The sequence below is a fragment of the Trematomus bernacchii genome, unplaced genomic scaffold, assembly GCF_902827165.1.
Source record: "Trematomus bernacchii unplaced genomic scaffold, fTreBer1.1, whole genome shotgun sequence".
Classification (NCBI taxonomy): domain Eukaryota; kingdom Metazoa; phylum Chordata; class Actinopteri; order Perciformes; family Nototheniidae; genus Trematomus; species Trematomus bernacchii.
Window position 1 is genome coordinate 43,380 of NW_022987653.1, and position 25,048 is coordinate 68,427.

The 25,048-nt window shown below is 40.2% G+C and overlaps 1 protein-coding gene across 1 annotated transcript; it reads right to left on the bottom strand.

Annotated features, from left to right (window-relative positions):
* Positions 1-462: 462 nt before the first annotated feature.
* LOC117486433 (mediator of RNA polymerase II transcription subunit 15-like) lies at positions 463-3,761 on the bottom strand. Its single transcript, XM_034134864.1, has 8 exons — positions 3,610-3,761; positions 3,213-3,402; positions 3,021-3,132; positions 2,065-2,636; positions 1,777-1,979; positions 1,391-1,550; positions 804-947; positions 463-722 (listed from the first exon to the last, which is right to left on the bottom strand). Exons 2-8 carry the CDS (start codon positions 3,397-3,399, stop codon positions 682-684), a joined length of 1,419 nt encoding a protein of 472 aa, XP_033990755.1. The 5' UTR covers positions 3,400-3,402; positions 3,610-3,761; the 3' UTR covers positions 463-681.
* Positions 3,762-25,048: the final 21,287 nt, after the last annotated feature.

Consider the following 25,048-nt stretch of genomic DNA (forward strand, 5'->3'; position numbering starts at 1 on the left):
GAACTGACCTAATCTGGGCCACAGTTAGTTTTTATTCCGGCCCACATTCCGTATCCTCATCCGGCCCAAATGCGGCATGGAATTATGGCACTTTGACGGTCGGGTGATGTTTACCAGATCTGTGCCACAAGCAGGTCAAAGCATGGCCACATGTCTGCCAAGAATGAACTAAATAAACCAGACCTGGCCCTAAAAAGCCATTAAAACTTTGGTGACTCAGTAACTGAATATCAATAGCAATATTCAACATACAGTAAATACAAATTTTAAAATGGCCTCCCAAAAGTTGCATCAATAAATGTTCAAATGAGTTACAACAGATGAACCAAACGTTTTTTTAATGATTGTATCATAATTTATTAATAGTGGTGATGAACTAGCCACTGCATCATTACATTTTCAAAATAACTGGGATACAATCCAACCATGCCAAAATAACAGAATAATAAACAAAAACAAAATATGTATAGTATAGTAAAGCAACTTTGAAAAAACATGCAATTAAAAAATAAAGCTTAGCTCCCCAAAAATAAACAAACTCTTCTGCAGACTCAGTGACATTTCAGATTTATTTTATTGATTTTCTCGTGAAAACATAACTAGAACAGAATACTTGTACTATACTTATACTAAATGAACGAACTTTTGCCGACCTTGGCACGAGAACAACCTTTCCGGGATTTATTGACCTCCTTGACTGGGCCCATGGGAATCTTGAAGGCCTATAAGGAATGCACAAACATTCATTATATATTACAAATTATTATACATATATTGCAAAATAGATATTGTAACTGACTTACGGGTTTCTTGGACAGCTCGTCTTCGTTCCTCTCTCTCTCTTCTACCTCCATCTCGGTCGCCCGCAAGGTGAAGCCATTTTTTTATGTAGGCTTCTACCTCTTGGTCTGTTGCTGTCGCTGTGAGCCTGTTGTTTCTGACAGTCCCTAAAAATAGAGAACATTGTAAAGCCATTGGATGGATTGAACAACTTAGGACGCAATCTGGGGACCTAAGGATCAGCCAAGTGCATGGCGTGCTGTGTCCGACTTCAGTGGTCACTTTGAGAACATTCTGGCCATGGCAGAGGACGCCTTTTCCTTCAGCTGCCCAACAGCAACAAGCTTGACGCCTGCTAGTAAAATCGGACTGCAGCTGATCCAGAATTTCTCAATGAGGGAGAAAGAGTAGATGTGCTTCCAGCCTCCTTTCAGAATTTCTTTTTTAACTCTTTATGTGGCAAACCATGTTAACCATTTTACTTGACTTTTTTACCAAGAGTAATTAGAATTGGTTGAATCTAGGATCAGTAAATACTAACTGAGTGTCAAACATGCAAGAAAAGGGGACTGGACTCATTAGACTGATGACAGCGCAATGTAACACTTACCAGTAATGACATCTTTTAGTTGCAGTCTGTGGAATGCTGTTTTCCCATTGATGCCACGCCAGTTGAGCTGTTTGGCAAGGGAGTTGCTAAAACAGTGTTTCATCACTCGCCAAACGCAATCCTTAACGTCCAGTCCTCCAATGACACTCAATGCAGTAATCTGAAAAAGATCATTTAAAAGCTAAGGATACATGCATTATATAAACACAAGTCACAATAACCTAATTTAAAAAAAAATTAACATTAAAAAACATTATTTCCCTTTTCGCTTAGCTGGTATTTAGCCTCACTGCTGTCCAACATACAACTTAGGTGGCAAATAAAATATTAACAATAGTTTCAAATTGGGTTCCCCATCCTTTTAAGTTGGTAAGGGCAATAATTACCATTTTGTTTTGAAGATCTGCGTCTTCCCTCAGACGTTTCTCCAGAGCCAACAGGGAGGTTATTTCTTTTAGCGGCAGTATATCTCTGCCAAGGGGATCCGGCCCACCAGCAGGTTCGCCTGGAATGTTCTGCATGTTCATCTGAATGACTTTGAGTTGATCCATCATCATCTCTTGATTTGTAAGAAGTCTATGCAGAAGAGCTAAAAATAAGGACATTCAACATATATAAATGTACATATACATACATTTACGGACGAAACAATAACAAATTGTGAAATCACTTACGAGCAAGACCCCCTTGGCTTTCATCTTGTTCTGGGGTTCTCGCAGAATATCGGGGTTCTGGGCTTCTCAAAGACGCAGACTGTCGGGGTTCTGGGCTTCTCAAAGACCCAGACTGTCGGGGTTCTGGGCTTCTCAAAGACCCAGACTGTCGGGGTTCTGGGCTTCTCAAAGACGCAGACTGTCGGGGTTCTGGGCTTCTCAAAGACCCAGACTGTCGGGGTTCTGGGCTTCTCAAAGACCCAGACTGTCGGGGTTCTGGGCTTCTCAAAGACGCAGACTGTCGGGGTTCTGGGCTTCTCAAAGACCCAGACTGTCGGGGTTCTGGGCTTCTCAAAGACCCAGACTGTGGGGGTTCTGGGCTTCTCGCAGACTGTGGGGGTTCTGGGCTTCTCGCAGACCGTCTGGGATCTGGGCTTGTCATCTGCTTGTGATGTTTTGTGCTCATAGCCAGTTTCTTTAATGCAGACTGTATATCAAAGCCTGGCCCTATTATGTTTGGGCCTGGTGGCAATGTCCTTTTTTGTTTGACAGTAACTTCATTATCACTGTCACTCTCAAATCGAGTGTTCGGTCTTGTGTGTGAGTGTGTTAGGGGGGGGGGGGGGGGGATTACAAAGGAAAAACAATGCAGCATAAATTATGTGGTAAAGAAATATCAGATAAAATGTATATCTACCATGACTCATTAGTATGTAGGGATAGTTTGGAGGAGAGGACAAACCCACTGCATTTTGTTTTCAGAGCACCATTTTTTAAAATAGTGTTTTTAACATATTTGTTTAAATACTTAAGTTATGAAAAGAAAACTCTTCTCTGTTAAGGTATATTAGTCTCAATTCTTGAGAGGTCTTATATTAGATTTGAGAACCTGAAAAAATGCACACATTTTGACTTTAGATTTTTCCATAACATTTACATCTATAACAATAGTAGTAGAATGGCACTTTAATACTTACAGCCTTTTACGCTTTCTTTTTGGGAGGTCATCCTTGTCTTCTTCCTCTGCTGTTTGAAGATCAGTGTGGGTTTCCGCTTGAGGGAGTTTTAGACGAGCGGTTTTGTAGTTTGCTGTAAAAACAAGAGAAATATCATTAGATTATGATTTTTCAAATCAGTGAATCCTCACGGTAAATATGTTATTTGCATACCAGCTGTATATAGAATCCGGACACTAAATGCATCCCACACGTCTTCAGGCTGCTCCTCATTTCGTATGGCTTTAATTAAGTCGTCGTGCTTGTAGTGAGCTGGCCACTGACAGTTATCATCTGCAACCCACAGTGCTGGAACTACTTCAACCTCTTGGGTTTCCAGAAACTCAACAATGTGAAACATGGCCTAGAACAGAAAGAGGCACAAAGTTACTAGTTTTAAGAGTATAAACAAAGTAACCTTTTACGTTTTTCCAAACTGCAAACTTATTCACATAATTACAAGTCTTTAAATTAGAAGAAAGCATTTTTTATGATAATCCTTATGCTTTAAAAGGTGAATGATGGCTAAATTGATCATTAATACATGTTCATAATAATATGGGATACGCACCTACAGAGATAAGTGAAGGCAGGCTGGACACTGTCACCGCTGTTATGCACACAAATGATCAATCATTTTCCTCAAGATAAAAAGCTTGGTTAAATTCAGCAGTCCCAATGACTGTTACCACACCACATATGTTAATACCGCAATTTAGGATGGGTCTGCATGAAGAAGTGGCAGAACAACAAAACCAACCTCCAAAGGTAACCGGACACACTTCTGCACATTGGTATCTAACTTGAAACACATCAGATTTGGTGACAGATCTGACACAAAAAAAATTCCCAAATCTGTGGAGTCAATGGGATAGTCAAAAAACTTTGCAATGTGTCTATATTCTTTGCAGACAATGTATTCCTCACCCTCAAAGACAATTATATTCTGAACCAAGAGTATGTTATTGTTCCTCTTGATACATCTGTCCCTCTCTGATGAACTGATGACAAACTCATCTATTGCCAGTTCTTTAAACTGGGAGACATTTCCTGTAAAGCCATGTGGAACAGGTCCATCTGAGTGCAGCCTTTTCAATTTCTTGTGGGTTTTCAAAGTTTCCTCATCTTTTAAACTTGGTGAATCAAGTTCTGAAATTCTGCGTATAACTTGCTGCAGTGGAGAGCTAGGTTTTCTAACCATTCTTTTAATTGTTTTTAAGTAGTTTTCGAAAGGAAACCCTGATATTAAATCTAAGTGGCCATGCACCTTCACATCATCACTGAGATGAGTCAAACCATGTATGTTGTAAACTAAAAAACCCTGACCATAGAGTTCCCCAAAATGCTTAACAAATGATTGAAGTAGTGTGTTTGCAAAGTCATTTAACAGCAAGCAATATGTTGGACTTGCCAAAATGTATATACTCACAGACAACAGCATAACATTTTGATAAACCTCAGTAGTCAGCACATCCCTCAAAACTACTGGACCGGTATAAAGTAAGAACTGCCTAAGTTCTGTTGCCTTCCATCGCAACCTCTCATTAAGGGCCCTTGGCCGTCGAGCAAATTCTGAGGGTATGTAACTTCTGAGAGCAAGCAATTTTTCTGAAATTAAAGAGACTTGCCTGGATGAAATGCGGGAATGCAACTTGACGCTTGTGCCCATCCACAAATCAAGCAGACGACGCACCACACCTAAGCACACTAAATGCATATAGTCGTGTGGAAATCCACTGACCATAGGAACAGATGTTTCACAAAATGGGGAATGTTGTACGTGGTGGTCTTCATCCTCTGCATTTGAAAAAGATACATCAGTTCTTGCTCTAGCATCAACTTCTGGGAATGTCATGCGATGATTAATGTAATTGCCTGACTGTACACATTTATCACAGCCACTGTATCCATTGTGTGACTTAATACCCTTAACAAAGGCCCTCGCAGGAGCATCACAGATTACTGAGGACACAGTCAAGAAGAAGGTCTTACCATTAACAACAAATCCACTGCTCATGGTTTTTAACTCACAGACCAGATCCTTCAGATATTCTGACAATGACTGAGGCTTTGACTTCCCACAGAAAAGAGCAATCAGCACAGGTTTTCTACAATACCCCTGGAGCATTCCCAAAATTGGCCAGAACTGAACAGATGAACTTTTAAAAATTGGAAGACCATCAATGTTTAATTGTAATTTGAAACTGTGATGACTCGGGACAACTGATGTAAGCTTCTGAAATATTTGGCTGAACATATTCTGTATACCTAAATAATGGAATGATCCACCCGCCAAGGAAGCAATGCTATGGTACGTCTGTGTTTTGAGGAATGTTCTTGCATCTTTTGGCAAAGAGGGGTGATGGGGTTTCAGTATAGACAAGAGGGCAGACAAAGCGATTAATGAAACACCAAAATGTGTTGCCCAGTCTCTCAAACAACCCGCAAAATCATCTTTAGGAAAATCCCCTCTTTCATCCACATGGCTATCCTCGTCACTAGTTAATTCACTTTCCCCATTACTCTCTGACTGACAGTTTGGTGGAAAATCCGAGCCTGAAGCGACTGCTCCATGTTGAACACTATAGTTCTCTTCAGCATTATCCTCAACATAATTATCCTCGTCACCCAAAGATTCTAACAACTGGTTGACTCTTTTAACAGCCCTTTTCCTGGAATTGCTGCGAGTGATATTCCACTTTTCCCTCTCCATGAGACAGCAATTACAACAATTACTCTTTGAGAATTAGCCAACCTGTATAGGTTGTCAACAGCCAGTTACTCTGAAAAAGAAAGAAGAAACAACATTTAACATTGATACTTCATATAGTTTAGCGAAATGTATCACATGGAAGCAGCTTACCTTAATGGTGATAGTGCACTTGCCACTCTACCACTATTTTCTGCCCACCTTCAAATTTCTGTAACATAGTGTGAATATTACTGTTAAGTTCAAAAACATCATGATACAAACAAATTACAAGACAAAAACAAAATGTGTAACAGGGTTTTTGCTATAATTTAACAACTTCCTACAAAACATGTGATGCCTTACTCCCTCCCAAAATTGGTATGAATTGTATCTATTATTGTGATCAAGTTCAGTTCCGATTCGTTTTTACAACAAATCAATAAATGGTGCGCTTCTACAAACAAAAAACAACATGACTGATACATTTAAACAAACTGCTAACAGGAGATTAACTACAATATTAAAAAGTGTACATTATCTTTGGAAAATAACACAGGAATAATTAAAGTTTGAGGTGTGTGGGTTTTACATTCACAGAATTACACATATTTCTGGGGGATAAACAATTATTGTAGTGTTAAGGGACTCTCTTTACTTCAGTAGGCTACCTGTTGGATTTTCAGTTTGTAGCAAATATCACGGCATAACAACTGAGAATATTATCTTAACTGGAGTTATCTCCACTGAGAATGAGAATATAGCTTAGTGATACCGATTGCCAGCATAAAGTCATATTTATCATTTCATTTAAAACTTACCGCGACTTGACTTTTGCAGTTTTCCACCGACAATCCTTCCAACTGACTTCCTCTTGAGGGCGCCTTTTTTTTCGCGCTTATTTGCTTCAAGTCAGATATTGCTGGGGGATAAAAAAACGATTCCAGTGTGAAGGGACTCTCTTTACTTCAGTAGGCTACCTGTTGGATTTTCAGTTTGTAGCAAATATCACGGCATAACAACTGAGAATATTATCTTAACTGGAGTTAGCTGCAACTGAGAATATTAGCTTAACTGACATTAGCTCCAACTGAAAATATTAGCCTAAAGATCTGGAGTTAGCTGCAACTGAGAATATTAGCTTAACTGGAGTTAGCTCCACTGAGCATATAGATTAGTAAAATACCGATTGCCAGCAGAAAGTCATGTTTATCATTTCATTTAAAACTTACCGCGACTCCACTTTTGCACAGTTTTCCACCGACAATCCTTCCAACTGACTTCAGTCTCTATGGCGCTTTTTTTTCGCGCTAATTGCTTCAAGTCAGATATGCTGCGTTCAAAAGACCCCGGAAATGGAAAAACTCCAACTTGAAGTTATACTAATTCCCACGGATACATAACCACAAGACAGCAAGAAGATACAACTACAAATACAATAGGGCTTAAGACCCATAGTAGTATTGAAAATATTTGATTTGATTTGAACAAAAAAATAAAATAAATCTGTATTTCTAACAAAGAACTTGAAGGCTATTCATTGGCTTTTTCCAACTCAAAACTGGGACTTCCTAGTTCCCACGAATGCAGCATAGTTTAAATATGGGATGAAAAAGTTAATGTCAGAAAAACATATTAATAACTGTTTTCTTTAAGAAATGTATTGTTATTCATTATTAATAAAAATGATAATAGTTATTTAAATGACAATATTTAACCCAAATGTAAGACAAATTAAAACATTGTTTTATTTTGTATTTATTGGTGTTAGAATGTCACCCTCAGGATCAAAAAATTGTCACAGTTTGCCTCCAAGTCCCTTCCTCCAGCCACACTCTCTCATCCCCTGCCCTCTGCTTTACGATCTGTCCCTGTCTCAAGCCCCTGCTCACCTCCCAGGCCATGAACTTTCTCCCTAGACCAGCCATCCTCGAGCGATCTGATGCCCTCAGACTTTTTCACCAGACTTCATCATTCCCCTGCTCACCTTTTCTCACTTCTCTCATCAGCCACTCACTACATGTACCGGTCAAGATCCTTTTTTCTTTGTCATTTCATTCCAGCTGCTATATAGCTGTCTTGAGTTTTTGCTTTTGAACTTCTGTCACCCGATCCTGGACCAGAACCTGCTTACCTCCCTGCATATTGTCTATCTACCCGTTACCCGTTCACCTGCCTGCCTGTTTGCCTACTTGCATCTGCCGTAAACTAATTTACAATAAAACATTGCACTGCTTCAGTCTGCCTGTCTGACTACATTTGAATCCCCTGCTTCCCGCACTTCCAACCCACACTTGTGGAGCAATCTAGAAGTTAGATCACACATGGCCTGTTAGCACCCAGTTTGGCTCGTTGATACCATATTATATGATAGAATAGAATAGGGAGGGATGAAACCCTCTTTAATGGTCACACATGCAGAGCACACAGCACACACAGTGAAATTTGGCCTCTGCTTTTAACCCATCCTAGTACAAGGAGTCTAGTACTAGGAGCAGTGGGCAGCTATTGTACAGCGCCCGGGGGATGGCACAGTTTATTGTCCCAAGAAGACATTTGCAATCAAGTTTTGCACATACAGCAACTCCAAATTATCTCAACCAAATATACATTCAAAGATCAAGACCATAAAACAGTGAACTTCACAAGTCTGAACCTAATCACTCAGACACTTCACTTACACAATATAAAACAGTAAGTCAACTGACTATAGCATATGCAAGAGCAACTGTATATTAATAAAAACAAGATTGCCATTTAGAAGCACATTAAAGCCCCCCCCAAAACAATAATGGTCACACTGACCTGGGGTCAAAGATTGCGAGATTCACATTACATTATCTCCGTGTGTTTGCTTACACATATAGCACGTACCATGTTAGCCACAGTGGTTTGGGTTTGAATCCAAACATCTAGGTGATACTGTGACACTGAAAGTAAAAAAGAGTTTGAGTATCCGGCCTACGATGAGTGAAATACACGTCACATCTGTCTCCAGAGCGGCTCAGTGAGCTAACCCTGGATTAATGTTTCTCTTTACTTACTAAGAATAAGAAAAGTCTCAGTAAAATAAGTTTGATACTTTTGTAAGTGATTATTAATTAATATTAAATTCATTATTATTAATATTTCACAAATATGCAGAAAGTTCTGGAAAGTGTATAATTTATTGCAAACTTTCTTTTCATAAGAGTTTGTTGATTTGATTTGTTTTAACGGGTAAATACACACATGTCAAGAGTTCTCTTTATAGTCGTTCTATAATTTTATAAATGCAACAAACTTTAGTTTTTGTACATATAGTATGAAGTATAGTGTAGTATAAATATGTTTTGCGGCTCCAGACAACATTTATTTGATGGAAGTGAGGGCAGATTGGCTCTTAAGATAGTAAAGGTTGCTGACCCCTACCCTAACCCTATCTCGGATCACACGGCAGTCCAATCCACAATTTATACTATATGTCACATGTAGGCCTTTTCAGGCTCACATCTAGATTAGCCTGTGCCAAAAGTGTTGCATCCTCGCCAAAAGTGTGCCGTATATTTACCAAAAGTGGCCCAGATATGTTTTAAGATAACCGGGCCACATTTGCTGCATCAGTTGTGGGCCACTTCAGGCTCATATCAAGATTTGCCGGTACCAATTGTGCTGCATCCTTACCACAAGTGGCCCACGTCTGTTTTTTAATATTTGGGCCATATTTTTCATGTCAAATGTGGGCCACTTTAGGTTCACATCCGGATTACTGTGCCGCATCTTTGCCTAAACTGGCCCAGATATGTTTTCAGATAACTGGGCCACATTTGCTTCATCATATATGGGCCACTTTTGGTTTACACCCAGATTAGCCTTTGTCCATTCTGCCACATCTTTGCCAAAGGTGGCCCACAGTTGTTTTGTGATATTTGGGCCACATTCACCATTTCCCACATGGGCCACTTTAGGGTGACATCCAGATTACACATTGCAGGAGCACCGCATCTTTGCCAAAAAAGGCCCACATTTGCTTTGGGATATGTGGGCCATATTTGCTATTTTACAAGTGGGCCACTTTAGGCACACATCCATTTGGTCCGGGCCAGAAGAAGGCCAGCAGTGCCGCATCATTGCCTGAAGTGGGCCACATCCGCTTGCTATCTGGGGCCAATGCCAACCCAGATAGCAAAAAAGTGTTGGCCCAGATTCGGCCCACACAAAACACCTTCATCCGGCCCATATACCGCATGGAATGATGGCACTTGGGCGCTCCGCTCCTGTTTGCCAGATCTGGGCCACAAGCAAGCCATAGCAATGCCACATGTCAACCAAAAACGAACCACATAAACCAGAACTGGCCCTTATCTGGGCCACAGTTGGTTTTCATTCTGGCCCAGATCCGGCCCACATTCCATATCCTTATCTGGCCCAAATACTGCATGGAGTGATGGCACTGGGGCGTTCCACTCGTTGGCCAGAACTGGCTCTAATCTGGGCCACAGTTAGTTTTTATTCCGGCCCACATTCCGTATCCTCATCCGGCCCAAATGCGGCATGGAATTATGGCACTTTGACGGTCGGGTGATGTTTACCAGATCTGTGCCACAAGCAGGTCAAAACATGGCCACATGTCTGCCAAGAATGAACCAAATAAACCAGACCTAGCCCTAAAAAGCCATTAAAACTTTGGTGACTCAGTAACTGAATATCAATGACACTATGGATTCTGCAACAGCAATATTCTACATACAGTAAATACAAATTTCAAAATGGCCTCCCAAAAGTTGCATCAATAAATGTTCAAATAAGTTACAACAGATGAACCAAACGTTTTTTTAATGATTGTATCATAATTTATTAATAGTGGTGATGAACTAGCCACTGCATCATTACATTTTAGCCTTATATCCATTTCGGAAAGGGGAATAAACATGGTCCAGTATGTTTCCCCCACGCGTCGGGCCGCTGATGTGTTGGTAATATTTTGGCAAGACCTTCTTCATGTTGGCGGTGTTGAAATCTCCGGCCACAACGAACGCCGCATCTGGCCGTGAAGTCTCGGTTTTATCAATAATCCCAAACAGCTGATCGAGTGCCGTGTTGTTGTCGGCGAGCGACTGCGGGGGGATATACACTGCTGTTATCACAACAGATGTGAATTCATCTAGCTTATTTTCAATGGATTGAACATTAGCCAGTAGAATACTCGGAAGAGGGGGTTGATTCTCTCGTTTCCTCAGTCTGACCAGCAGCCCGGCCCGGCATCCGCGCTTTGTCTTCTTCTTGCGTCTCTCAGGTAGAACAGCAACAGGTAGTGTTGTAGCAAACACTGTTGGATGGTTGGCTTAAAGCCCCCCCTCCGCTACGCGCCGTTCGTTAGATGAGGCTGGTTCTATTTAATAAAGAAAGGGATTCAAAACACCGGAATAAAGGTTATAACAATAATCTGATTTTACTGGTAAGAAACAAAACACGTATACAAGTTTTACAGAGTACTCCGGACTTCAGGTTTCTACTGCTGTGCGATACAGGTATCGGGACCAGCCAGTCAGCAAACAGGAAGCATTTTACATGCAAAAACAACAGTATTCATATTCATATTTTGGGGCGGAGATGTGTTGACTTCTTCCTTCCCATTTTACTCCGAAGCGAATCAGAGAGTCCGTGGGGAGGAGCTGTGTGAGCTGCTCACTCCCCCAGGTGTTTTTACTGGTTGGATTCATTTCTGGTCGGGTCCAATACAGCGAATCAGAGTTCTGAGAAAAAGTATGTTTTCTTCTGACCACAGCGTGAGATTCGGAAGTTTCACAAGGACAGAGTCAATCTTATCTCTGCACCAATATTCACTCCTTCACTTTCCCAAGGAATATTTCACACAAACTATTCTTTCCCAGACAACCAAACATTGTACACAGATATATTGATGCCCAGAAAGAACCTTGAAAAGAATATGTGTGTGTGCTGGTGGGAGGAGGTGTATGTGTGTGTAACAGGATCTCTGGGTCAGTGAGTTGTAAGTGAGAATACAATATGTATATATGTGATTACTTAAAACAGTTCAAACAATACATGTTCACTAAAATACAATTCAAAATAATACATGTTTACTTCAATACAGTTTAGAACCATATCTGTTTACTTTAATAGCCATGGCGAATCTCCATTGTCTGTCGGAGGGTTATTATTGTCCACAAAGTTTCGCAATTGAAGAAGTTCCTCTCTGCTATATTGTATGGCAGAGTAGGTGCGGTCGGCTTGTATGTTGCGAACCATGTTAAAAGTAAAACGGCAAAAGTAAAATAAATATGTACAAAATACGAAAATGGGCAAAGTTGGAGAGGAGCACAAAGACGATGCGGCCATCTTCAACGGCGCATCACACAACATCCACACAAATACACGTCACATCTGTCTCCAGAGCGGCTCAGTGAGCTAACCCTGGATTAATGTTTCTCTTTACTTACTAAGAATAAGAAAAGTCTCAGTAAAATAAGTTTGATACTTTTGTAAGTGATTATTAATTAATATTAAATTAATTATTATTAATATTTCACAAATATGTGGTTCTGGAAAGTGTGCTCACAGGGAGGGGGGGGCAAGAGCTCCAACGAGTCGTTTAGTGGAGAGAGTGAATACTGCTGAATACACATACTTTACAGAGATGCTGTCTGCGAAACCAATGTGAGTTTGGAAAATTGCACAGTATAAATCTATTTTAGTATACCTCAACAATGGAATTATGATCAGTGGAAATGGCCATGACATGGGCCCTTTAAGTTGGCGTGACGTTGAAGCAGCGACCCTGCTGTAGTTCGTTTATAGCATAACGTTAGCATTTTGCTTCTGGCGACTAGATTTATGATTAGAAAATTATAAAAGTAGGGTAGACATGTGGATATTATCCGGCTGAACAAAACGTGATCCGTCTCTTGTGTCAACCACAGACCTTATTTCGAGCTATTTTCCAAAATCCTATGGAGAAATTGCATTGCGTTTTTGACGAAGGAACCGGAAGGAGTTTACTTCCGGGTTTTAGGACACGTCACTGCGGTTCTCTATTGGTGCATGAAGATAAAATGGCCCAACTTTTGAGAGAGCGAAACGTCACAAATTACCCGTCATGCCTGAGAAGTACCCGTATGTGCGCTCATAGAGCATGCGCAACTTTAACCACGCCCCCCAAAAGGCTCGTTCACATTATGCACGTCAATTTGTACACGTAACAGCACCGCACGTACATGACAGCATGGTACTGGATTGTTATATGATTTTGATATTAACGAGGCGGCCGTGGCAGTTAGCAGCTAGCGGCTAGCTATTAATTATGCTAATGTACACATAAATCGTTATGTACTTTTATATTACGCTGTAACAGCATCTAGTGATATCCAAGCAACAGAGCTTAACCACTTGGTAATATATAAAAATATATGTATTTTGAGTTATGATCAATTGTGATTGAAATCTTTATCTAAAAAGTAAAGCTGATGATGGATTACTGTGGTGGAGTTAAAATAACAATAGCCTATTTCTTTTTGAAATGTGATGGAGTAAAAGGATAGCAACTGTGATTATTCATAAGTAGCCCACAAGTAACTAAAACGTATAATAGGTGTATATATATATATATGCACACAACTTTCTCAGTGAGGTACCTCAGGCGTCAGTGGAGTACAGCGCTTCGCGATTGTCAACGTGGGGGGGGGGGTAGCGTCAGTGGAGTACAGCCCATGTAGTATAATATTTTACAAATGATGAATTACAGCAAACATGTGCAATATATCCATTATTACAGCTCTGTGGGCTAGCAGTAAGGCTATATGGTCCGTTCTTATTGTGCATCCATGGGTAAAAGGTAAAGCTGGCTACACATGTTAGAAATTAAAATCAATGTTTTATGGCATAATTTAGTCTAAAACATACCGTCAGTTTAAAAGCAGTCTTATGAAGAACTCATTGATTTCAGTATTGTGTTCACACCTTAAAAGGTGTGAAAGGAGGGATTGTTAGAAATTAAAATCAATGTTTTATGGCATAATTTAGTTTAAACATTACGTCAGCTTAAAAGCAGTTTTATTCTGAAAATCCTTCATTTCCGGTTAGCATTAGCATGTGGCTAACGTTTTGAAACCGTGAATTGAAGGTGAAATGACATGTGATGTTGTACACTAAACACACTGGGATTAGCACTCATTTATTGACGCTGAATAACGTTTATCAGGGAATGTTTAAATAACCACAGACACCAGAAGGATGTAATTTAGCAACAAAAAAAGGCAGGAATTGCATTGGACCCGCCCCCCCGACGACGCTGGCCAATAGGAGAAGACCTCAGATGACAACAGGAAGACCAAGCCAAGAATCAAAAATCCGACGCAGGGAGTTAGCTATGCAGAGGCAGCAAAGACAGTTTCAGGAGGAACGCAGGTTACAATGGAAAACAACAAAAAGAGCAAAGAAACAGAAAAAGTTCACAACTGTGTTAAGTTGAAGGAGGACACTCTGATAGTGAGTAAAAGAGAGTTTGTACTGTTTATGGCAGAGATTATCAACTGTTCAGCGCAGACTAAAAGCCGGAATGAAAGAATCAAAATAATTGTCAAATCAGCTGAAAAGTACCTTGATGTGAAAGGGATGCACTGGGAACATGTGAAAGATATCCTGAATGATGACGTCCAACAATCTCAGACATGGAGTGGATCATCCTGATGGTGTTAATTGTACTGCAGTGGAATGCTAGAAGTTTAATTGCAAATGGACAAGAGTTCAAAAAATATATTGACAACCTGGGAGAGAAACCTAATGTACTTTGCATCCAGGAAACATGGCTGAAACCACAACTGGATTTTATTGTGAAGGGATATACTGCAGTTAGACGAGATAGGGACTCTGGCAGAGGGGGAGGAGTTGCAACATTCATACAGAGTGGTATAAGTTACAAAGTTATGCATGTAAGTACAGAGCATGAGGCAATAGTTATAAGGGTATGGAATGATAGAGGACCTATAGATATAGTAAATTATTATAATCCATGTGGGAAATTAGATCAAAGTATATTAGAGGATGCTGGGGGTTCACTGCAAGACAAAGTAATATGGTGTGGGGATTTTAATTCACATAACTCGCTATGGGGAAGCAGTAGCACAGATGCAAATGGTGCAGTAGTTGAGGAATTTATAGATGACCACGGGCTAGTGTGTATTAACACTGGGGAAGGAACACGATATAATTGCACGAAGAATATTGAAACAGTACTCGATCTGACATTTGTATCTAGTGCTATAGCAGGTATAAGTACATGGGATGTGGTAAAGCATACTACAGTGGGCAGCGATCATTATCCGGTGATGACTAAAGTTGGAACCAACATGAGTTTTGAAAAGGAAAAGAAAATTCCTAGGTGGAAATTGGGAAAGGCTAATTGGGATGCCTTTCAAGTTGTAAGTACGAATAGATGTAAAACACTTCAAGAGGAACATTTTGATGATATAAATAAATTCAATGATGAGCTGGTCAAGGTTATCGTTCATTCAGCTAAAGAAACAATTCCGAAAATTGCAGGAGCTAGGCGTACCAAGAGTGTACCCTGGTGGAATGGTGAATGTAGCAAGTCCATTAAAGACAGAAATAAAGCATTCAGGCAACTCAAACAACTCCATTCTCAGGAAGCTTTGAATCAGTATAAAAGGGCCCAGGCTATAGTAAGGAGAACAATAAGAACGCAAAAACGCACTTTTTGGAGGCAATATTGCAATAGTATTGGAAGAGAAGTACAGCTTGCAGATGTTTGGGGCATGATTAGGAGAATGGGGGGAATTCGAAGGAATTATGAGTTGCCAGTTTTGAGCAGAGGGGACATAATGGCTGTCACAAACTTAGGAAAGGCGGAACTTCTAGCTCAAACATTTAGGAAAGTTCATAGTTCGGATAACCTTACAGAGGAAGCCAGGCAGTGCAGAAATAATACACTAATGGAAAACCCGAGAATATTGGATAGAGTAGAAGTGTTAGGGGATCAGTTGGACCTGCATTTTAGTATGTTTGAGTTGAGAAGAGCAATTATTAGTGCTCGTCAAACCACTCCTGGGAAAGATGGTGTTTGTTACAAAATGTTGGAACACATGACAGATAACACTCTAGTCATTGTGTTAAGGTTGTTTAATAGGGTGTGGGATTCTGGCCAACTTCCTTCAGTGTGGAAAGAAGCGATAATAGTGCCCATCCGAAAGCCAGGGAAAGACCCTTCAGATCCATCTAGCTACAGACCTATTGCCCTGACATCTCATTTATGCAAAATTATGGAAAGAATGGTTACAGAAAGGTTAACATATATCTTAGAAAGTAAAGCTCTGTTGTCCCCATATCAAAGTGGGTTTCGTAGGGGTCGGAATACAATGGATTCTATATTGTGCTTAGAATCAGACATCAGGAAAGCACAGACCAACAAGGAAGTAGTGATTGCAGTCTTCTTTGATATTGAAAAGGCTTATGACATGCTCTGGAAGGAAGGACTACTAATCAAGTTAAAATCATTGGGAATTGGTGGTAAAGCATATAATTGGGTTATGAATTTTTTACTGGACAGGAAAATACAAGTAAGAGTAGGTGCAGAGTACTCAAGTGTTTATGCTGTGGAGAATGGTACTCCGCAAGGTAGTGTATGTAGTCCGTTGCTGTTCAATATAATGATACATGACATTTTTAATCAAGTTCATCCAAGTGTGGGAAAATCTTTGTATGCAGATGATGGGGCTTTGTGGGCAAAAGGTCGCAATGTAGCACATGTTGGAAAGAAAATACAAGCTGCAATAGTTGAAGTGGAGAAATGGACAAATAAATGGGGATTCAAACTGTCAGTAGCTAAAACGCAGGTCATTTGTTTTACAAAACGGCATAAAATTGCTCCTATATCGTTAAAATTGTACGAGCAACCTCTTGAACAGGTTAATACAATAAGATTTCTTGGTGTTTGGTTTGACGGAAAGCTAACATGGAGCAATCATATAGGCAAAGTTCAAAATAAATGTAAAAAGGTCAACAATGTACTTCGGTGTTTGGCGGGACAGGAGTGGGGAGCGAGTAGATCATCACTTCTGAATATATATTGGGCACTCATGAGACCTGTAGTAGATTATGGGTGTATAGCGTTCATGGCAGCAGCAGAATCAAACCTTAAAAAACTGGATGTCCTACAAGCTCAGGCCCTGAGAATATGTAGTGGAGCTTTTAAAACATCTCCAGTATCAGCAATACAGGTGGAAATGGGAGAAATGCCTTTAAGGATAAGAAGAGTTAAGTTAATGTTGGCATACTGGGTAAACCTTCAGGGGCATTGTGATAGTCATCCTGCGAAAAGTATTTTGAAAGACTGCTGGGAGCACAATGAGTCACATTTAACAAGTTTTGGATGGATTGGTGATGTTAAAGCAGCAAGTATAGGTTTGAATAAAATACAGTATTGCCCCACAGTTCCAATCTCGTCCATTCCACCCTGGTTATTCCCATTGCCAAGGGTAGACCTCAATATACAAAGGGAGTTGAAGGAAAAGAAAGAACTACTACCAGTATGGCGCATAGTCCAGAATTATTTTGCAAGTAATTACTCAGACTCAACAATCATATTTACAGATGGCTCCAAAGATCCAGAGACAGGGCGTGCAGGGGCAGCAGTTTATATCCCAGTGAGTAATACACATATAAAGAAAAGGGTAACAGACCATGTGTCAGTATACACGACAGAGTTGTGGGCATTGGTGTTGGCATTGAAATGGATAGAGGGGAAAGAAATACATAATAGTGTAATTGCATCGGACAGTTTTTCAGCATTATCGAGTATACGATCAGGCAGATCTTCATTTAGAATGGACATAATAAATGAAATATTTCTAATTTTATATAAAATGCAAATCAAAGGCATAGCAACTAGTTTCATCTGGGTTCCTGCTCATGTTGGTGTGGAGGGTAATGAACAGGTGGATATTCTGGCCAAACAAACACTCAGAATTATGAACATAGACATAGAAGTTCCACTTAGCAAAGCGGAGGTTAAAACATTCATACATAAATATGCACAAACAACATGGCAAGAACATTGGGACCTTAGTGATACAGGAAGACATCTTTATAAAATTCAAAGGTATGTGGGGGATGGAAGGAAGGTGGGGTTTAAAAGAAGGGAGGAAAATGTCATTTCTCGGATGAGAATAGGTCATACAGGTCTCAATCATACATTGAGTAGAATAGGAAAGCATCCAACCGGAAAGTGTATACACTGTAGCCAGCCAGAAACTGTGGAACATGTTTTAATGATTTGTGGGAAATATAGTGTTCAGAGAGGTGTGTTTTTCCAGACACTGAAGAGGGCAGGATTCAGTGACTTGTCGATGTCGGGGCTGTTGGGGAAAACATCAGGCAATATTTATTGTGAGATTATTAAGTTTTTAAGAGAAACTGATACATTTAAAATAATCTAGAGTTTTGGTTCTTTTTTGTTTTGTTTTGTTTGGTTTGTTTGTTTGTTTTGTTTTTGTTTGTTTTGTTGTGTTTTATTTCTTTTGTTTATTGTTTTCTGGATAGTCTCTTGTCCACACTCCAGTCCAGTTGGTGGCGGTAATGCACCTATAAATTGGTTTGCCAACCGCCAATAAAATCTAAAGAAGAAGAAGAAGAAGAAGAATCAAAAATCCATGCTCCGGACCTGGGCTGACCAAGACATGGGGAGAGTGTCTCCGCTTGCAATTTCATTTGTAAACCACCGCATCTTTAGTGTAATTAAATGCTGTTAACTTTTATAAGCTTGCCTTGACTCTTTTCAGTCTCTCCTGCTCTCGGGGTTCAAGAATATCTAATAATTGGCAACCAACGAAGGGAAGAGAGGAGAAGGCTGCAGCTTAACTAGCATCACACCAGGCTGCAGACAAAGGAGTTTTTTGGCTGGGCCTAAAGGAAAGGTGAGACGGTTACCTGTTTAACTAAAAAACTGTCTACATTAGGTGCAAGCGTTGGTAGTGATTTGTAGATTGATCTGTGGTGATTGCGAGTGGTGCAGTTTTGTTTATAGTGTTTCTTCGGTGCCGCCCGATTAATGTGAATATTATATAGTATTAAGACCTTTGGGAAGGCACTATATGTGTTCTGTTTTGCACTGGACTGCGTCCATTCATGTTAGTCTATATGTTTGATGTGTTAAACCGGTGTAGTCTGGTTTAATAAAGTATATTTTTGTGTGATGTTCTAAGCCGGAAAGATTGTGTACAAGATTGGTATAAGATCAGCTTTTAAGGTCAGCATCTATAGAATTTAGAGCTAAGATAAATGAAGATTGTCTTGTTTTGTAACAAGCAGTGTGGTTTTTATCTGCATCACATGTTCCCATTGTTCCCCTCCCCTTCCCCCAGAGCATGAGGTTAATGCTATACTGCTAAGCTAGTTAGCTAGCCAGTTGGCATTACTAGGTGGTGAAATAGTTTGAGAAAAGATACAACCGGTAACTACTGATTAAATACACAGGGATGGTGTAGATCAGGGGTGGGCAATTATTTTTTCCATGGGGCCACATGAGAAACTGAAAATATTGTGGAGGGCCGGGCCAAAAGGCTGAACTCAATTCTGCATAATATTAATTGTATTTCTTTATAAAAAGCAGTAAATAGCATTGTTTTGACAAGCTGGTAAGAGTATATGTTATAGTTAAGCAATGAAAAAGTGAGGTTGCCTTACAAAAAAATGTCATTTATTAAATCAAATTTCCCAAAACAATGGTAAACAAAATGAACGTTTTTCACCATTTGTGACTCATATTAGTGAACATTTTCAGTCACATTCACTCAAACACATTTTGAGTTTCATTTACTGTTGGAAAGAGGTTCTTAGCATTCTAAAGACATCACAATATTGTCTTTGTACTCCAAATATTAAGCAAGATACATCATATTGAACTGTCACTAAACATCACTGAACTGTGATTTTGAGAAAAAGGCTTCCAAAGAAAGTGTCCCAGTTCACTGCTAGTTGGTGCCTTTACATGCCAACATTTGTAGTCTAACCACCTCATTTGGTGTTTTTAAGTTCTCTTTTCTTGTTCAGTGAGAGAAATCTAGTCTCTGCTGGGCTTTAACGAGTGCATCAAAGTCAGGTTGAATGTCTGAGGTGGAGATGCGAAGCACAGCTGACAGATGATCATCAGTGAGAGAGGATCTATACCTGGATTTCGTAAACTTCATAATTGAAAATGTTTGTTCACATATGTATGCGTGTCCATGCACTCGTTTACCCTCCGTGAACAGATCGCTCCCTGTCGTCGTCCCTTTCATCGACCGCATTGCTGCCAGCTCCTCCGTAATCTTGAAGTCCGGTGTTATCCCGCGGACGAATACGAGTAACTGGGCTGTGTCGCGGACATCACAGCTCTCGTCCAAAGCCAAGGAGAAAAAGTCGTAACTTGCCACTTCACGTTGCAGCTGAAGCTCCAGATTCCCCGCAATGTCCTCGATCCTTCTAGTCACGGTTCGCCTGGACAGCGGGACTTGCTCAAATGCGGCTTTTTTTTCAGGGCATATTAGTGCTGCAGAGTCCACCAAGCACTCTTTGACAAACTCCCCCTCCGAGAACGGCTTACTGTTTTTAGCAATTTTGTGGGATATCACAAAGCTGGTCATGGTTGCTGCATCACTGGATGTGTGAAGCTTGGTAAAAAAGCCTTGCTGCTTTTGCAGCTTAGCTAGCAAAGCTTCCGATGTCCGCGCCCTTTCAGCGTCAGTCAAGTTTTTATATTTCTCCGCGTGTTTCGTCTCGTAATGTCGACTCACATTGTACTCCTTAAACACGGCGATCTGCTCCCCGCAAACTAAACACACGGTTTTACCTCCGACTTCAGTAAATAAATACTTAGCAGTCCAATGTTTGTTGAAAACCCTGCATTCAGCATCTACCTTTCTTTTTTTAGCGGACATTTTTTTGAGGGCTAAAGTCGTCTTGTGACAAGGATCCAATAATGTGCACGTCTTGATATACGTATTGCGTCATTATGCACGTGAATAAAAAACAACTTCAAAATAAAAGCAATGCAGCTTTAGTCCATGCATGAGGTAAAGTTAGAAAATATGTTTATTTTGTAATTTCCAATTAGCCTTACACGGGCCGGTCAGAGTCAACCAAAGGGCCGTATGTGGCCCGGGGGGCCGTACGATGCCCAGGTCTGGTGTAGATGAACATTGAGTAGATTAAGTTGTTTTTGTTTTTCATGCTTTTCAAAGAAAGTAATTTTAACTTTATTATTTGGGAAAATAAACCGGAAGTAGGTTTATGAACCGGAAGTACTAGTTGATACATTTGAAAGGGGTTACAAATAAAACAGCTCCCCTAGCGGACATAATAAGTATTACAGTTAATACATTCTTCACCACACACAGATAAACATTGCATGTGGTTTCTCTGACTTGAAGTATTGTAGTTAACACATTTTATTACATTTGCATAATTTCATAAACTTCATAATACACTGTACACAGTTTACTTGGATTTTCACCATATTCCTATTTTCATATTTCAAAGTCAAAACTATACACTGTTCATTTAAAAAAAAAATAATAATTGGTTTTAAAATTTGCATATTTTCAAAACTTTGAATTCGTTTTCCAATTTCTGTTTAAAAAAAAAAAAAAAAAAAAATTACCAGATTTCAAAGTTAAGTTCAGATGACATATCTTTATAAATAATACAAAGGTACTATTCAGAGGATTAGTAATTCATTTTTGATAACTTAATAATATTATCCAAGTACTTAAGAAACATGTCACCAAAAGACACTAAGTTAAGAGCATTCACAATGCCAGACTCAACTGCAGATATTAAGGAGAGGGTAAACATCTGGTCAGATGTTATGACAGCTCCCAGTAAAAGACAGAAGACACAGAACCAAGTAGAGGAACTGTTCAAGCAGTGGCAAACGAGAGGATTGATTCCAGCAGATGATCAACCTGGACCAACTGGCCCATAGAAAAGCTGTAGTTGAATATGAGAATGCTGAATACCTACAACAGCAAGAAGCATGGATCAAAGCCGGACGGCCCTCTTGGTATGGACCTGAAAAAATTGCTATGAACAGAGCTGAAAAAAGAAAAGGGAGAGTTACAAGACTGGTACTCTATCTGGAAGATGTCCGCCAAGGATTGACAAACAGCTTACATGTGGTAGAAGCAGAAGAACTGCCAGTAAATGAAGACACAGCAGAAACAACAGAAGAGGCTCCAGTTATCCAAACTCCAAAGCAGTATCCAAGCCTGACCGAAGTGTCTCCTCCCGACATATCGGAGAACAACCCTTCTCACCAAGCTTCAATTCAAGCCCCAAATGTGAAAGAATTGGCGTATGAGGTAAGAATCCTATCCAGTGTCAACCAGCTGATGGAAGCAGAACTCGGCAGAAGAATGGAAGAACTCAGCAGAAGAATGGAAGCAGAACTCAACAGAAGAATGGAAGAACTCGGCAGAGGAATGGAAGAACTCAAAAGAAGAGAGGAAGAAAGACAAAGACAAGAACATGAAGAAAGAAAAAGATGGGAAAAAGAACAAGAAGAGAAACAATTCCGAACTGGTTACTCTCCTGAAACAACACATTCCGCAGAAGAAAGACAACGGACAGATGAAGCCCATAATGACATTATGGCAGAAAGACACCAGAGAGAAAGGAGAGAACAAGAACAACAAAGAACTCAAAGATGGGAAGACTCTCAAAGAACACGCCGAACAAACTACTCTCCAGACGAACAAAATTACAAAGGACAAGGACACGATGACAGCGACAGTGCACATTCTGTAACCAGCAGACACTCAGTATGTCCGGAAGACACACAGCAACAACAGACCAGGGGCACTGTACATAGCGTCATGCCATTGATAGCGGCTGGAAGAGGAGGATTTGACTACCAACCATGGACTCACAGGGACATGGAATCATTAGTGGCAAAGCTACCTCCACTCACCCAAGGAGGTCAGAAGTGGGTGAAAGATCTGGAGAAGTACACTGGCCAAGACCACCTGTGCTTGGGAGACATGAGGGCACTGCTTAGACGGATAGAAGGAAGACTAGAGGCAAGAGCAGTAGATTTCATGGCCAAATGCACCAACTCTCCAGATGACATTTCATTCAACAAAATCAGGTCGAGCTATTGGGCTGCTATCCGTCACATCTACCCGACAACACGCAGTTTACATGCCCTCACCAGCCTGAGAAAAGAGCAGGGGGAAGACATGCATGCCTTCTTGAAGAGATGTGAAGGAGTGTGGGAGGACAGCACGGGAGAACGACATGATCTTTCTCCATCTGTTGAAATGTTGTGGAAGAACGCTGTCATTAAAGCCCTTCCCCCATCAGTGCAGGCATGCCTGGGAGACGTGGTGGGATTAGACACTAAACCCATTGAAGAATGGAGACAACATCTCATTCACCACGATATGAAATACCAGGCAACACAGAGGGAAAATGATGAAGATGACAAAATACTAGCTAGAAGACTCTTGAAGATACAAATAGCTGAGAAAGATACCGAAGCTAATAAAAACAAGAAATCGACAAAGCAGATGGCCATACTAGCAGAGAAGGCAGGGCGGACACCTCCAACAGTTCAAACTCAGGAAGAACCAGAGAATCAAATGCAAAACCAACAAAGCGGAGGAGGAAGTTTCCAAAATGGTGGCTGCTACACATGTGGTCAGACGTCACATTGGTCCCAAAGAATGTCCACAAAACCAAGTTCAGCAGACACCTGTGTATCTTCCTACCCAAGTACAGCCACAAGCACCGCAGTATCTTCCCACACAATTCCAGCAACAGCAAATACCTGTGTATCTTCCTACCCAAGTACAGCCACAAGCACCGCAGTATCTTCCCACACAATTCCAGCAACAGCAAATACCTGTGTATCTTCCTACTCAAGTACAGCCACAAGCACCGCAGTATCTTCCCACACAATTCCAGCAACAGCAAATACCTGTGTATCTTCCTACCCAAGTACAGCCACAAGCACCGCAGTATCTTCCCACACAATTCCAGCAACAGCAAATACCTGTGTATCTTCCTACCCAAGTACAGCCACAAGCACCGCAGTATCTTCCCACACAATTCCAGCAACAGCAGATACCTGTGTATCTTCCTACCCAAGAACAGCCACAAGCACCACAGTATCTTCAACAGCAAACACCTGTGTATCTGCTTCATATGTGGTGATTGTAGACATTTGGCCAGAGATTGCCCCACTCAGCAATATCCACCACAATCGAGCACCTCACAATACATAGGAGAACCAGTATCGGATATTAGAAAAATTGAGGCGGAAGCATATGCCAGGTCCATGATGAATATTTCTGTTGGATCAGGTGATTGGGTAAATGTAAAAATCCACAAGATGAAGTCGTTGCAAGCTGTATGGAGTGGACCATGGGAAGTTGTAGAACGCACTGCAGATGCACTCTGGATCAGAGTTAACAAAGGAACATGTTGGCACCTTCTTACAAATTGTGTAGCCGTACCGCCACATTACCTGAAACGGCACGGCAGTTAGAACTGATTTTGAAAAAACTGGTACAAAACAATAAGAAATTGAACATTTTTAGGAACAACAGCACCAGGAGATGAATAAACTCAAGAATCCGTAGAGTGTAAATACATAGAGAAAAAACACATTTTTACACTCAAACTATTTGCATGTCATAGACAAGGAATTTAGATAATATAAACAAATGTTCACCAAAAGTAATAAGTATAATAGAAAGTAGACATAGGCCTACACTTGAGTCAATTTACATTACTGTGATCTGATTAGTTTGCTCTGTAGGTTTTATACTATTGTTCTAAGTAACAGTGGGATTTTAAATATTGGAGAAAGTATAGAGATGTTCTTTCGTAGTGTGTGAAATATGTGATGCTTGAAACATGTAAGTATTTCAATTTATAGGAAGAGTTATGTTGGGTAAATATGTAACAATGGTTGAAATAATTTTTAGAAGTTTTTGGAATAACATTCCAAATATAGTATTCCAATCTAAAGTATTGGTTTCACCATTGTGGCATAGTTATTACCATAGGAGGGCTTTAAGAGGGAAATATTGAATGACTTCTGTTTTTAAATCCTTGATAAAGGAGGGAGTAATTGTTGCATGTTCGGACACCCAAGGTTCCACACACTGCTAAAAAGGTTAACGTTGTTTTTTAAGTAGACCAGAATTGAAGATACATGAGTATAATGAGCTATGAAATACATAGCAGAGCTACACGGATCCTAGTAATGGTTTGACTCAAGATAATAGTTATGTACACAGGTTTCTGAAATAGATCTATTAGACAT

Coding starts and splice junctions, on each gene's coding strand:
- LOC117486433 (XM_034134864.1), bottom strand. CDS start 3,399: ATGTTTCACATTGTTGAGTTTCTGGAAACCCAAGAGGTTGAAGTAGTT. Junction 1,980..2,064: donor AAGCCAAGGGGGTCTTGCTC/GTAAGTGATTTC, acceptor CCTTATTTTTAG/CTCTTCTGCATAGACTTCTT. Junction 1,551..1,776: donor CAGATCTTCAAAACAAAATG/GTAATTATTGCC, acceptor GATCTTTTTCAG/ATTACTGCATTGAGTGTCAT.